Consider the following 12,827-nt stretch of genomic DNA (forward strand, 5'->3'; position numbering starts at 1 on the left):
CATCATGGCTGGTCCACCCAAGACAACAAAACATGGCTTCCAAGAGCACCAAAATGTCCCAGTTGTAAACCAAACCATGCTAAATCCATGTTATTTTAAAGAAACAAAAATCACAATGCATCTAGGGTGCTTTTGATACCCCCATGTTCCTGTACACCAAGTTCGTTACATATATTGACCCTGAGGGCCATACATGGGAATGCGTTTTTCAGATTCAGTCTAGGTCTAGATAATAATGAAATAGGTAGACATTTTTTTTTTCCTGTGTCCATTTGCTTTCATATTTGCAAACATTTTGCTTGGCCTAGAGTGTGAGGATGATGCCAAAGGAGTTGTGGTATGACATCACACACTACTCATTTTTTTGTGGTGCTGCAATTAAATTGTTTTACGTTTCACCTACATCGTGTTACATTGTTGGGATTGGATTGTTTCCCTGGATACATATAACATTGAATATACATGTAAAGTGAATCTGAAAATGATCAAATTCTCTTTCCTACAGAGCTATAAATAGTTTGATGTTCACTTAAAAAGGGAACATTCCTGTTTCTATCACGTACTGCTAATTGGGTGATAACTTTAATGTCTTGGCGGAACTGGGGATCAAAAGAGGCCATGGCACTTTGAGGCCAGTGGCCGGTAAGTCACGCTTGAATGGTGGCCAGCATGATAAGACTGACCTCGCGTTATGTTTTTACACGCGTGTATCCAGGTGGTCGCCATTCACCACAGGATTCACCACAGGATCCCATCAGTAGGGGTAAGTATGGGGTGATATCAGCCAGTGGCCTACTGAGCATTTACCCAGTTTGCCTTTGTGGCCTGGGTGACAAAAGTGCACAACATGGCAGTCACAAGGTGTTTTTTAAACCTCATTGTTTGCTAATTGTTTAACAGCAGAGGGGATCTTTTGTAATTGATATGGGCAAAAGAAAAAAAATACTGTATATTTATGCATTTGTTTCCCTGCGAGTCTTCAATGTCAGCTGTTTGCCATATCATGTGCAAACTAGGGCATAAAACCATGATATATCCAAAATAATAAACGCCACATTCCGTGGTCGGAATGCATCCAAAAACATGGATACTAACACAGGTGGCTCCTGGCCTCAGACCTGTGTACACCATGGCTGTGAGTGTGATACCCCTACCTCATTTGAATTAAATGTAAGGTTTTGGGCAACTTAGCCCCTAGGCATTAACTTTGTTCCAGATAGATACTCCGGCCCTATGGTAGCCACCCAGTGTTTTATAGGAGGGTAAAAAAAGATGAATGTTCAGTTATAATCCCATCAAGCCATCATGGGGTGGATTTTTTTCCCCCACAGAAGGTTCCACAGGTCGCCAGGGGGCAGCACAGAGCAGATGGGTGCTTTAACGGGGTATCTTTTATAGATGCATTGTGTAGGATGAGAAGGGTTACCTAACCAGAATCCTTGCCATATACTATTTATTATCATTACTATTATTGGCATGTCTGTGTTTATAACTGGGAGCGGGTATAGGTTGTGTATAACTTGTATTGTGTGCACTTTAGTGCCGAGTATCACACCTGACTCACTGCCAAGCAGGTCACGGTGGTCTCTGAGCGCCCTCTAGTGGAAAGCCGAGTTTATGCACCACTGGTACGCTCAGTTGTGTGCGCACTGCGCATGTTCAGCCGGCTGGCAGTGACGTCAACGAAGACACTCCCTGTGTTGAAGTTTTCGTCCTTCCCGCCAGCTGTCGGTAGTGAGTGACGTTTGCTCGTCCCGGTGTGTGTTTAGTGAACGGTTCGCCTGCGTTTAGATTTGTGAGCGTGCAGAGGGGAGTATTTGTTACCTGTAGGGAATAGTGAATGTAATTATCCTCCAATCAGCTGTTCCTTTTGAATATACGCACAGCTACCGGGTAGCCATGTTTGTAGCTTTTATCACTATGCTGTCAGTACCTGATGGCCTATAGAGCATAGGGATGAATTTACCTATACCTTTCCAAGCATGTTGGCTGGGAATGTATAGGTGAAGGTAAGCCACCCCTCCCCCTACTGACACCTTGTCATGGAAGAAGATGCTGCTACTTACTTCCCATGAGATGTCTGTCAAAAGTGGGTTTTGATAAGACTAACTATGGCCTGGGGCACCCTGAGAGCGCATTAGTTCCCCTAACTCGTCAACTCGTTGATTGGACGGGTTACTTTTTTTAGGGCGAACATAAACAGAACTTACATTAGAGACAAGCAAACAGTATAGACCTGATTGATTTCTCTCTGTTGGATAGTCTAGAGAGGTCCTCTGATGTCCCTAACTAGCCCATGACCCCCCCTAACCAGCCCACGATCCCCACCGCCTGCAATAGCATAACCGTACCTGAAAATCAGTTTCCATAATGGGTAACTTTGCTCCTACCTCCCAGTATCTTCCTAACATCACATATTTACTGAATGAACCAAGCTTGAAACATTAAGATGGATGTTTTGTGACCTTCAATAAATAGCTCTTTTGGAACTAATTGGTCTTAGTTTTTCTAGAGAACATCCGTTCAATCAAACTTTAAGACTGTAATGATACTTTCAAACTTGTCCTCTATAATCTTCTTTTTTATTACAGGTTTTCATTCTAAAATGGCACAAATAACAGAGAGTCACCAACGTTTCCTCCAAGTGCTGATGTCCCATGGAATAATGGAGGGTTCAGCCGTCAGAAATCTACACAAACATTGCTGTGAAGCTCATAAAGGTTAGTGAAAGTCTGCTAAAAAGAGACCCATCACAAAAAAAAGATATGGATATGTAGGATGTGCCGAGTAATACAGGCTACAGCAAAAATCAATGCTCATCGGGCTGCCCACTTAACACAATTTTGGTGGGAGATGTCCTAGGGATATCTTTGGCAAAGTGCCCAGTTGTCTTTTGTGCAACTTGGCTGTAGTTTGATATGTGTTCATGTGTCCTGCACCAGTTCCTCGCTCCCCTCTTTCCCTACTCCCATATAACCTCCTGGCTATTGTAACTTGGACCTCACCTCCTGGATTACACAGTGGATCTTCCTGATTATTTGTTAACCTTTTCCTGACCTCAGCATGACCTATGACCCTGTATATGGGAGATGTTAACTATTTGCTGACCTGGGCTGCTCACAGACTCCCGCTTTTGCATCACTGTATTTTGGACTGTTTGCTTACCGCGGCTGTACTTGCTGTCTACAATCCATACTGACGTCTGGAAATGTGTTGACCAAAGACAAAAATTATGTCCGAATCCTTTTTGGTCCATGTGCATAAGTCTAGTTGGTAGCTATTTGGCAGTAAATCTGTCTGGCAAATTTAATGGATTTATATAAATAAGTATTTTCACTTAATGTTTTTTTTTGCCTGCATACATCATCATCACGTGGAGCCTTTAACTAACCGGGTTGCCGGAGTGAGCACTGATACCGTTGGGTAGATTAGGTAATAAAGACGGAATTAATTTAATGAAATACGTTCAAAATCCTTTTATGTGAAAATATTTAAAAAGGGAAAATGATTCAAAAATGCCTTTTAAGTTTTGTAATATTAGATTTGAACCTTGCCACGAAACCCAAGCTGGGAGTATAAATCCACACATTAATGCCACTTCTGATTTTGGTTAAAGATAAGACCCACTTTACAAAAATGTAAATAAATACTGTACAAAGCGACATCTAGGAGGAGATCAGCGCATACTGACAAATAGTGTCTGTGAGTTGCCCAAAAATATATATTACAGGCTGTGTCTGCGGTACACAGGAATTCAGATGGGTATAAACATTTTTACATGGGGCATTCATGCCATATAAGAAATGTGATTTTTGTGCTTGTTTTGTGCAGTTCACTATATGCAAGACAGACTGGATGACTTCATCGATGTTATAAACAAACATTTGCAGCCTTTGTTCATGCAGATAAGAAAAAGGATCTCCGAAGATGATGGGAAGAGGTACTATGCCTTGGTACGTCATAACACTCCCCAATTTATTATTTTCTGCCCGTAATAATGCCGTTATTTGTACAATTTATTTCTACGTTGCATTACATCTCAAAGGGGAAGTTTTTCCGCCTTTTATATTTTACCATATCGAACATTATTTATATAAAAAAAAAAAAAAATACTTGCACTTTTTGTAATTTCTGTATTTTTGTAATTCGTAATTGGCGCTATATAAAGCAATAAATAATATATAAAACAATCATTAATATTAAGAATACTTGTTAGATATGTTTATTCACATTTCTGTTTGCATCTGAATGTTTGCATTGTGACAGTAAAATTGGTTTAAACTTTGAAGTTCAGGGACCGTTTCATATTTGCAGGAAAGCGACACTTTTTTAAGCACATAAGCAAACACACGGGTAGCCGTTTTATATATTGACTCCGGAGATTTCCTGCTGGGTTCTGAGTAACTAAGAAGCAGCACAAATACATAATGTACGCATTTATTATACACAAATGTGCTCCTTATTCACCAGAATATTGTAAATCTTACCGCAAATTATATCATTGTTATATCCAGGAACTAGAAAGCGGTTGGAACTCGGCTTTAACCAGTTGTCTCCTTACTCGACAGGTGAACCTAGCCGAAAATGAAATTACTAAAATGGCCTCGGATTACGCAGAAAATGAACTTGAGCTTTTCAGGAAAACGGTAAGATCTGACTACTGGGATGGTAGTGAAAATAAATGTACAAATATTTACCTCTGTTTCACAATGCATTCTGGGGAGTGTTTGTAAGAGGGGGCACAATTCTAAATAACTTTACATACAAACGTGAACATGGATGTGTATTTTTTTTACGTTTTAAGATGGACTTAATTGTAACTTCTGAGAACGGATTTGCGTCTTCCACGCGGCTTTTGAACCTTTCGGATGAACTACAAACCAGGAAGATTAAGAAAAAGGAGGTGGAACAATTACTGCAAAAATTTGTGCAGGAGAAGTGGCTTATTGAGGTGTGTGACTAACGAGACTGATATTCAGCGGGTGGAATGTAAGATTTGGCGAGGAAGCTACCTTTCTCTTTACGTACACCCATTTTTTTAACCAGTTACTGACACATAATAATTAGAAAAAGTAGTATACAGTTAATACAATTGGCCAGGCATTATTGGTGTTTGCCCATTACGTGTTCAGAATGTAAATGTTTTCTTTATTTTTTCTTCTAATTCTCAATCATGGCAGTTAAAACATAAATCAGTGTTTGTTTGTTTTTAATTCTTAGAGAGAAGGCGAATATACCCTTCACACTCGCTGCATAATGGAATTGGAACCCTATATACGGAACACTTTCCAAGACGTTAAAATATGCAACATCTGTCGTGACGTAGCAATTCAGGTAACCTGTCGCTCTTCTGGGATTGCGAAATCATACCACTTAAAGTTAATTTCACGTTGACTCATGTTTTTAGTCAACTAAATCAGATTGTGATTAAGAGCCAGGAAAGTTGTGAGCAATGCATTCATTCAAGTACGTTCTTCTCACATCTTCATCGTCCTGGCAGCTATAGGTGTGGGAGTTACCCATCTGCTATGGGAAATGCGAATTCACCCTCTTAATAACATCAATGGGAGCCATTCTGGATCTTACGGGCAGGGCATAGCGCGGCTATGAACCAGCCACAGAGCATGCTGTGGGCATATCTTCATATAAAGTACATTCATTCTGCTCTCATTAATAAAAGCACACGTTGAATTAACATCTTTCTGTTCTAGAGCCAGATGTGTGAAACTTGTGGGATCCAGATTCATATACCATGTGCAGGGAAATATTTTAAAGGACAAGCAGAGCCTCACTGCCCTAACTGTAATGAGCTGTGGGCCCACGAGATTCCAAGTGAGTCAAATATCACGTTATTTACCATGATGGGAAATTTTGCACTGCACAGGTGATGTTGAGAAGATTTCTTCCTAAAGAAAATGGATTTGCAGGTTAAGCTTTGTTACAAACCTTGTATTTTTGCAGCCTCTGATTTTTAATTTATTTTTTACATTCTTTTGATTAGCTTCGATAGTTGACTACTATGTTTTTAATCAGGCTTTTGGTAATTCACTAGTAGAATACCTGTTGTATGTAATCTGTCTCTCCTGTTTACATGTCACGTGTAGGGTTCTTATAAATGGATGTCAACAATTTTCCTTGGGTAAAAGTACATTTTTGTCAATTTCATAGTGGATGCAAGCAGCTGTAGTTGCAGGTGATCACATCTGTCACGAGAGGGCGCTAATAGCCTGCTTGTAGTTTTTGTTTTTTACCTCTATTTAAACTAAAGCTAAAGCTTTCATGGCAAAAACATTATTTAACAAAGAAGAAGGGAAAGCTCAGAGAATCATCACAAGTCCTAGGTAAGTGCAAAAAATTAAACCTTTATTCAAATTTTAATGTGGACGCATTCAGCCGGACGTGCAATGATGATCATGCCTTACACATTTCTATTCAGCACAACATGCATAAGGCGTGATCAACATTGCATGTCCTGGTGTATGTGTCCACAATAAACTTTGGAATAAAAATATACGTTTGTTTGCAGTTACATTGGTGAGTCTCTCCATGTTCCGTTCTTCTTTGTTTGGCGAACAAGGATGCTCAGAGTGATGAGAACAATCCACATGCTTTACTGATTGACCGGATAATGGAGTACCCGTTTCCGTCTTGGAAGTGCCATTGATGTCCCATGAGCAAAGCTTGTTGTAAAAACACTATTTACTTGTCTAACATCTTGAATGTGGATTTCATGTTGAAAATAGAGCCCCAGAAATAATGTTCTCATAACAGAAAAACGGCTCCAGTATATCAGGTTACATTGTGATTATAAATTTGCATAAGCAAACATAAAGTGGGGAAAAACGAGTGTTTGCCGTGGGATGGACCATTATAATATGCTGCAACCCTGTACGCAACAACAGATTGGCGGTTTTGAGAATCTGGCAAGTACCCCAGTGTTATTGTGATCCTGCTTAGGGTAAAACAATGTATCGGTTATACCACAAAGGTGCTACTGTGTACCTGTTTGTGAAAACGGGCTTAGTGATTTGCATCTTAGCATATTTACTTTTTATCTTATGGAAATTGATCTCAGGCCCCAGATGGTTGATTTGCATTGTACTTAGTACACTTTCTCCCGCCTGGTCATCATATGTCATCTACAAGTAGGATAAATAGTTTAAAGGGAAAGGAAATGTGGAAATGATGTGACTAGTGATAATGGCTGCCCTCAAATACATATGTATCGGTAATTTGGATTTCTGGAAAGTGTTATGGTCTGTTTACCTGTTGTACAGCATTGTAGAATATGACATTTTAAGGTTTTAATTCTCATATTTTCTCACAGGGTTAAGCCAGAGCAGTTCACAAAAACCATCCACTTCCCAAAGTGCAAACATCCCGGCTCTTGAGAGAAGAACAACCAAGACTTCAGTGGCCTCAAGGACAAGGCAAAAGCACTAGATTCATTTTCTTAGTTCCTTTAGGTGTAGATTTTGTTACGCTCAGTCATATATGTAAAATCCTATTGATGTCAAATGTTGCCTCAGTTATATTGAAACAATACATTTCTGGCTTTTTTTCTATGTTGTTGGATGTTTTCTATGTTTCTATTTGACTCAATCTATAATAATACAAAATTAAAATAGTTGTCGATGATTTTCATTATCAGTCGGCCATTTGATTAGTGGGTCTCGGTACAGCGCGCACTATTGTTTCAAAGTACTTCAGACAGACGATACTTTGGAGCTCAGTGCAGAAGACGTGCCAGACTGATCCGGTCCCCATTCTCACTCTTATCCCATCATTAACTTCACGGTCCCCTCATTAACCCCCTCTTACCTTCTGTTCTGTAAATAAAAGAAACTCCCTCCCACCCTTCAATCTGTTCCGGGGTCCCCAGTTCCCATCATAAACTTTCTTGGTCCCCTTATTAAATTATTTTAAATAAACAAAAAAAAATATTTTTTTTTTTATCTGATTAATCGAAAAATAATTGTCCAACTAATTGATTATGAAAATAATTGTTAGTTGCAGCCATGTTCTAAAGTAGTTCAACATTACTGTTAGTTTTCAGGGTCCCTCTGAAATCAGTTGTATTTCTCTATGAGAATAAAATGTCTACATTCATTTTGGTAAATACAAAACCCGCCATTTTGAATACCAAACCTTCTTTTTAACTTGGATATCTGTTTTGTTCCACCATTCCTTTTGTATACGTGTGGAGGTGATAATAATGACACGGTGAAGCAAAAAGGGACTGCATGGGTACGAGTTTAAAGAGTGCATGGAGACCAGGCAGTGATTTAAAAACTCCAGTGTTAGAGGGACTAATTACCCTCTTTAACGAACAATGCTTACTAGACATACAGTATATAAGCTGGTGTGGTGCTTTAACATCACTACCTGCTTGCACGGTGCATTTGTATTAACCTCCCCAAGTTAAAGAGGCCATCTGGTGAAGTTTATTGGGGAAATTATAATGAGGATTATGCCATATAGCGGCATTTGAGAACCTAATTTGTGACATCATTGGCTGTAAATGACCTGCAAAAGCATCTATATCTTTACTCAAGTACTATTAGCAGACCAAATGGTAGTTAATAGATTTCCTCAAGTACAGTTGCAGCAGCAAGCCTTCATTTGTGTTCAGTAACTTGTTTGTGCTCAGACAAATGAGCCCTTAAGATCTAAATATTAGCACTTGAGTGCGGGTTGAAGTGTTCTATGAGCAAACAGTAGTTAGTTGGTAGGGATATTGCCTAAACCATGTTACATGATGCAATGTGCTGTGTATTCCGTTGATATGGGCTATATGAGATATTTTGATGTGAAACTATATGTTTTGAAAACATCTGCTGCATGCAATGTATACTGAAAACCACCAAGGGGGAAACAAGGTGATTTCGTTATATTCAAAAAACATTGCATTTTTTATGAAAACTTTAATTTTTTACACATTCTTGCAATAACACAGTGGCCTGGCAGCAAAGTTTAATCTTCACTGGGTAACTTAACATTATTATTTATTCATCTATAAAGCGTATTCTGTAGCACTGTATAATGGGTAGACAGGACATAATCAGTATACAGCATAACAATTTGACTTATAGAAACAACATCTATATAATGTACCTGCCTACAAAATCTAATCTTCAAATTGATAGAATTCACATGTCAATTTAACTCTGTGTGATGAAGCACAGAGAGGGAGGTGTTGAGTGCAAGGATGATCCTTTTTATATTGAGATATATTGGCAAAAAAAAAAAAAAGATTATATATAAAAATATATATATATATATAAAACGCTTGTTTAATGCCATGACATGCCAGCGATGTCATCAGTCGTTCACTGACCGTTTTTCCGTGACGTGCTTGGCACGTCATTGGTGGTTAAGGGGTTAATATAAATGTGTTGCTGATTGTAATCTGTAAACAATGTTTTATGTAGGCTTGTTTTATCTATTAACTGTAAAATGTATGGGAAAAGTGGCAAAACAAGTACTGAATTCCAATGTAATTCAATAGGTTAATATTTTATGTCATAAGCGCTTTATCTACAGGATCTGCCCTTCTACTAAGATGCTGAAATGATTGTTTGTACAATAGCCTGCTTTGGTCTTATTTTAATCTCTGAATCATTTATCGTTTCGAAATTTGAAACCATAACGTTGGCGGTTTAGGTTTAAAATTAACGCTTTAGCTTTGATAAACAAAATAACGTAAAAGCTGCATTTTCTGTTTAATCACGTCTTTGTCTTATATTAAAATTAGTTGGATGATCTGAAACATTTAAATGTGACAGGCAAAAATAGAAGAAACTGGGAATGGGGGCAACTATTCTTCATTCTTGTTAACAAATATTAAAGGTTTTGGGTCTAACTTACCCGGTAAAATGTTCTGTCCATTAAGGTAAGTAGCATTCCACAAATGGTTAGCTATGTCAAGCGTCGGCGCGTACGAAACATTTTCATAGTTAGAATCCCATATGGGCAGTTTAGTTTTGTTTTGTGTAAGACGGGTTGTCCCGCAATCGTTTATATCAGATACGTACTGTATTAATTTCTTTTGTATCGCTATTCTTTCGCAGTCAGTGAAGTGGACCGTTTCGCAAGCAAAAGAAAGTTTATTTGGGTCCGTGTGCTCAAAATGTTCTTGGGTTTCATCTCCTTTGATGTTCATGTTGCTGTTGGCCCCAGCGCTTGAGGCGTCACTTTGAGAAGACTCGTCCAAATGCGGCCCTATATCTAGACTACTACTGTTCTCGACATGTCTATTCTGGTTGAAAAGATAATCAAATGATTTATACCCTGAGTGGAACACGTTGTCATCTACAGGTCCAAAAAGGTATCCATCTGGTAATATATGGTAATCTGTAGGTTCAGAGTGGAAACTAACCAATGGTTTCTGTTGGATGGGGTCGGAGCACCGGTGACATTTAGAGAACGTTTGCATGGGCATAGGATATGTGTTGTCTGTGTTGTATCGGGCTGTATGTCCATTCCATGTTATATACGGTTTCAAAATAGACAACTGCTCCAAATCATAGGCCATGTTATTAGGGTCAAAATCTGGCGCTCTAAGGTGAGAAATTCTATGGTGGATATCACTTAAGCACATTTCAGGGCTGGCGTTATCGATGGTGACCATTGTGTCCACTTCACTGTTTGTAGAGTATTTCTTGGTTTCCGAGCCGGGCAGAATGCTGGCAAAACTGCTGTAACCTTCATTCATACGTGTGTCAATTCGACATGCATCATCCGAAGAGTTCTGGTAATGGTGTCCTTCTACTATGTTGGATGATGATTTGTTATGAGCATCAGAGCAATAATGATCTTGTTGCAATATTTTTGAAAAAAACACCAGTGAATTGTGAAATGCAGTCGAGGAGCCTGGTTCTTGGGATATTTTTAGGTTTGTAACATCTGAACCTTCCTTATAAAAACCATCGTTAGGATACCGTTTTGTGAGGAAAGATAGACTGTCCCCGTGTTTCTCACTCATACTGACTGGTGGGTCAAACAAAAATGAAGTTTCTCCTAAAATATCAAATATCATATTGTTGATAAGCAAGTCAAATTCCAGTGATTTATTTCCGCCGTCGATTTCACCTTCGCTCTCAGTTACATCAATTGCAGAGATAAGGCCCTTGCCGTCCTGAGGGGATATTTCAACATTTCTCTCAACGGTTGCATATTCCGGAATTAGAATATATGCTTCTAGGTCTTGGGTTTCAGCAAGGATATCAATGCTACTCCTAATTTTATCTTCATGGGTTTTGAAGAACATATTCTTAAAACAAGTTCCGCTGTGGAAGAAGAAAGGAAAGAAAAAAAATAATCCTTAATTTTAGGCCTGTGTTGGGTTAGAGACAGACCGGTGTAGATACCGACTTGAAGCCCGCAGGTTTAAACTGCACCAGCGCTTACAAGATGAATTGTGTTCACCAACCTACCCTGTATCCAGAGGCAGCATTAGGTAGGTGCAAAAGGTGCATGGCCACATTGAGGACCCATAGGACAACTGCAGGGCAACCTGTGCTGCCACTGATCCGGGATAGACCTTGATACCCTCCATACACCAGTGAGTGTATTTTGTAAGAATCACCAAACAGACCCTACTTAATCTGTGGGATTTCTTGAGCACCTCACGTATTTAAAGGTTATTCATGGACAATGAAGACCATCTTGCAAGTGACTTTGCCCGTAAGCCCGGTACAATGTATTAGTAATATGGTGAACGGAATTGTTTTGAAGCTGGCAAAAGCAGGGCCCTCTTCTCCTCCTGTACCGTTATGTTTTAACATGCGCTAAGTGTATACTGTCAATGTTAATGTCATTGTATTTATTCTCCACTATTGTAATAACATTACGGAATCTGCCGGCGCTCTGTAAATTAATGTTTATGTGAATGGATATTATTTCTAAGAACTTAATATCCACGGGTGCTGGAATTCCTGTTGTCAGCGAAATAAGAAAAAAATACAATATTTTATAAGATTAATTTTAGCTGCATTTGAACATGAATCCTGTGTACTTACCAATTTGATTTTAAGCTGTGATTGTTCATTTGTGATTCATTGTTAGAATTCATATTTGATATTGGAAGCTGAAAATGAGAGAAAATAAAATAAGTGCTTTGGGATATCGACTTGTAGCCGTGTAAAGATGAAGGAAGCCATATCTGTGCTACTACCCATGAGGTACCACGAATTCCTTCCATGCAACAAGGCTGAAGATGTAAGGACGTGCGTCCGTTGCCATAGCTATGCTATAAAACAGGAGAATGTTGAGTTTTTTCAAATGATGGGTATGGACTAATATTAATTAATTATTATTTGTTTTATATAGCGCCATCATATTCCACCGCTCTGTACAATGAGTAAACAGGACATAAGTAGTAGTATATAACATAGCAATTTGACTTATAGAAACAACAACAATTAAAACTTCAGGCTGAGATAGCTCTTGGGGGACCTAATGGACAGCTGGTGTGGGGCCAGGGCAGTCGCCCATTTTGCCTTGTGTTAGAACCATGGATACCCATGCAATAGACCCAGCAGAGCTAGAAAGCAAGCAGCAGCCACCTGTAAGGAAAAGACAATGAAAGCGACCTAACCTTCATCAATATGCTTGAGGTCAGTTGACTTTTTGCAGGATCTGGGATTCTGCTCCTCCATTCTTTGCTGCGTCTGAAAATTAAGATCTTGGGTTACTTTTAGTATTACCCCTTAAGGACAACGAGTATGGTCCTATGAATGGGTCTTGCTTTAATTTTGCCCCAGTCTCCTTTTAATGTTTCTTTGAGGAAGTAGGGTGGCATATTTAGTATTGTACCTACAGTGCCT

General features: G+C 39.0%; 1 protein-coding gene across 2 annotated transcripts; it reads left to right on the forward strand.

Annotated features, from left to right (window-relative positions):
- The first annotated feature begins 1,665 nt into the window (after positions 1-1,665).
- On the forward strand, positions 1,666-7,560 carry NSMCE1 (NSE1 homolog, SMC5-SMC6 complex component). 2 transcript variants are annotated; one of them, XM_053471107.1, is made up of 8 exons: positions 1,666-1,734; positions 2,592-2,720; positions 3,832-3,953; positions 4,569-4,646; positions 4,805-4,951; positions 5,221-5,334; positions 5,712-5,832; positions 7,328-7,560. In XM_053471107.1, the coding sequence occupies exons 2-8, from the start codon at positions 2,606-2,608 to the stop codon at positions 7,441-7,443; spliced, it is 813 nt and encodes a 270-aa protein (XP_053327082.1). In that variant the 5' UTR covers positions 1,666-1,734; positions 2,592-2,605; the 3' UTR covers positions 7,444-7,560. The 2 variants fall into 2 exon arrangements, with proteins under 2 accessions (XP_053327082.1, XP_053327081.1); XM_053471106.1 differs by having other exon boundaries at positions 1,676-1,757.
- The last annotated feature ends 5,267 nt before the right edge of the window (positions 7,561-12,827 follow it).

Source organism: Spea bombifrons, chromosome 7, assembly GCF_027358695.1.
Source record: "Spea bombifrons isolate aSpeBom1 chromosome 7, aSpeBom1.2.pri, whole genome shotgun sequence".
NCBI lineage: Eukaryota > Metazoa > Chordata > Amphibia > Anura > Pelobatidae > Spea > Spea bombifrons.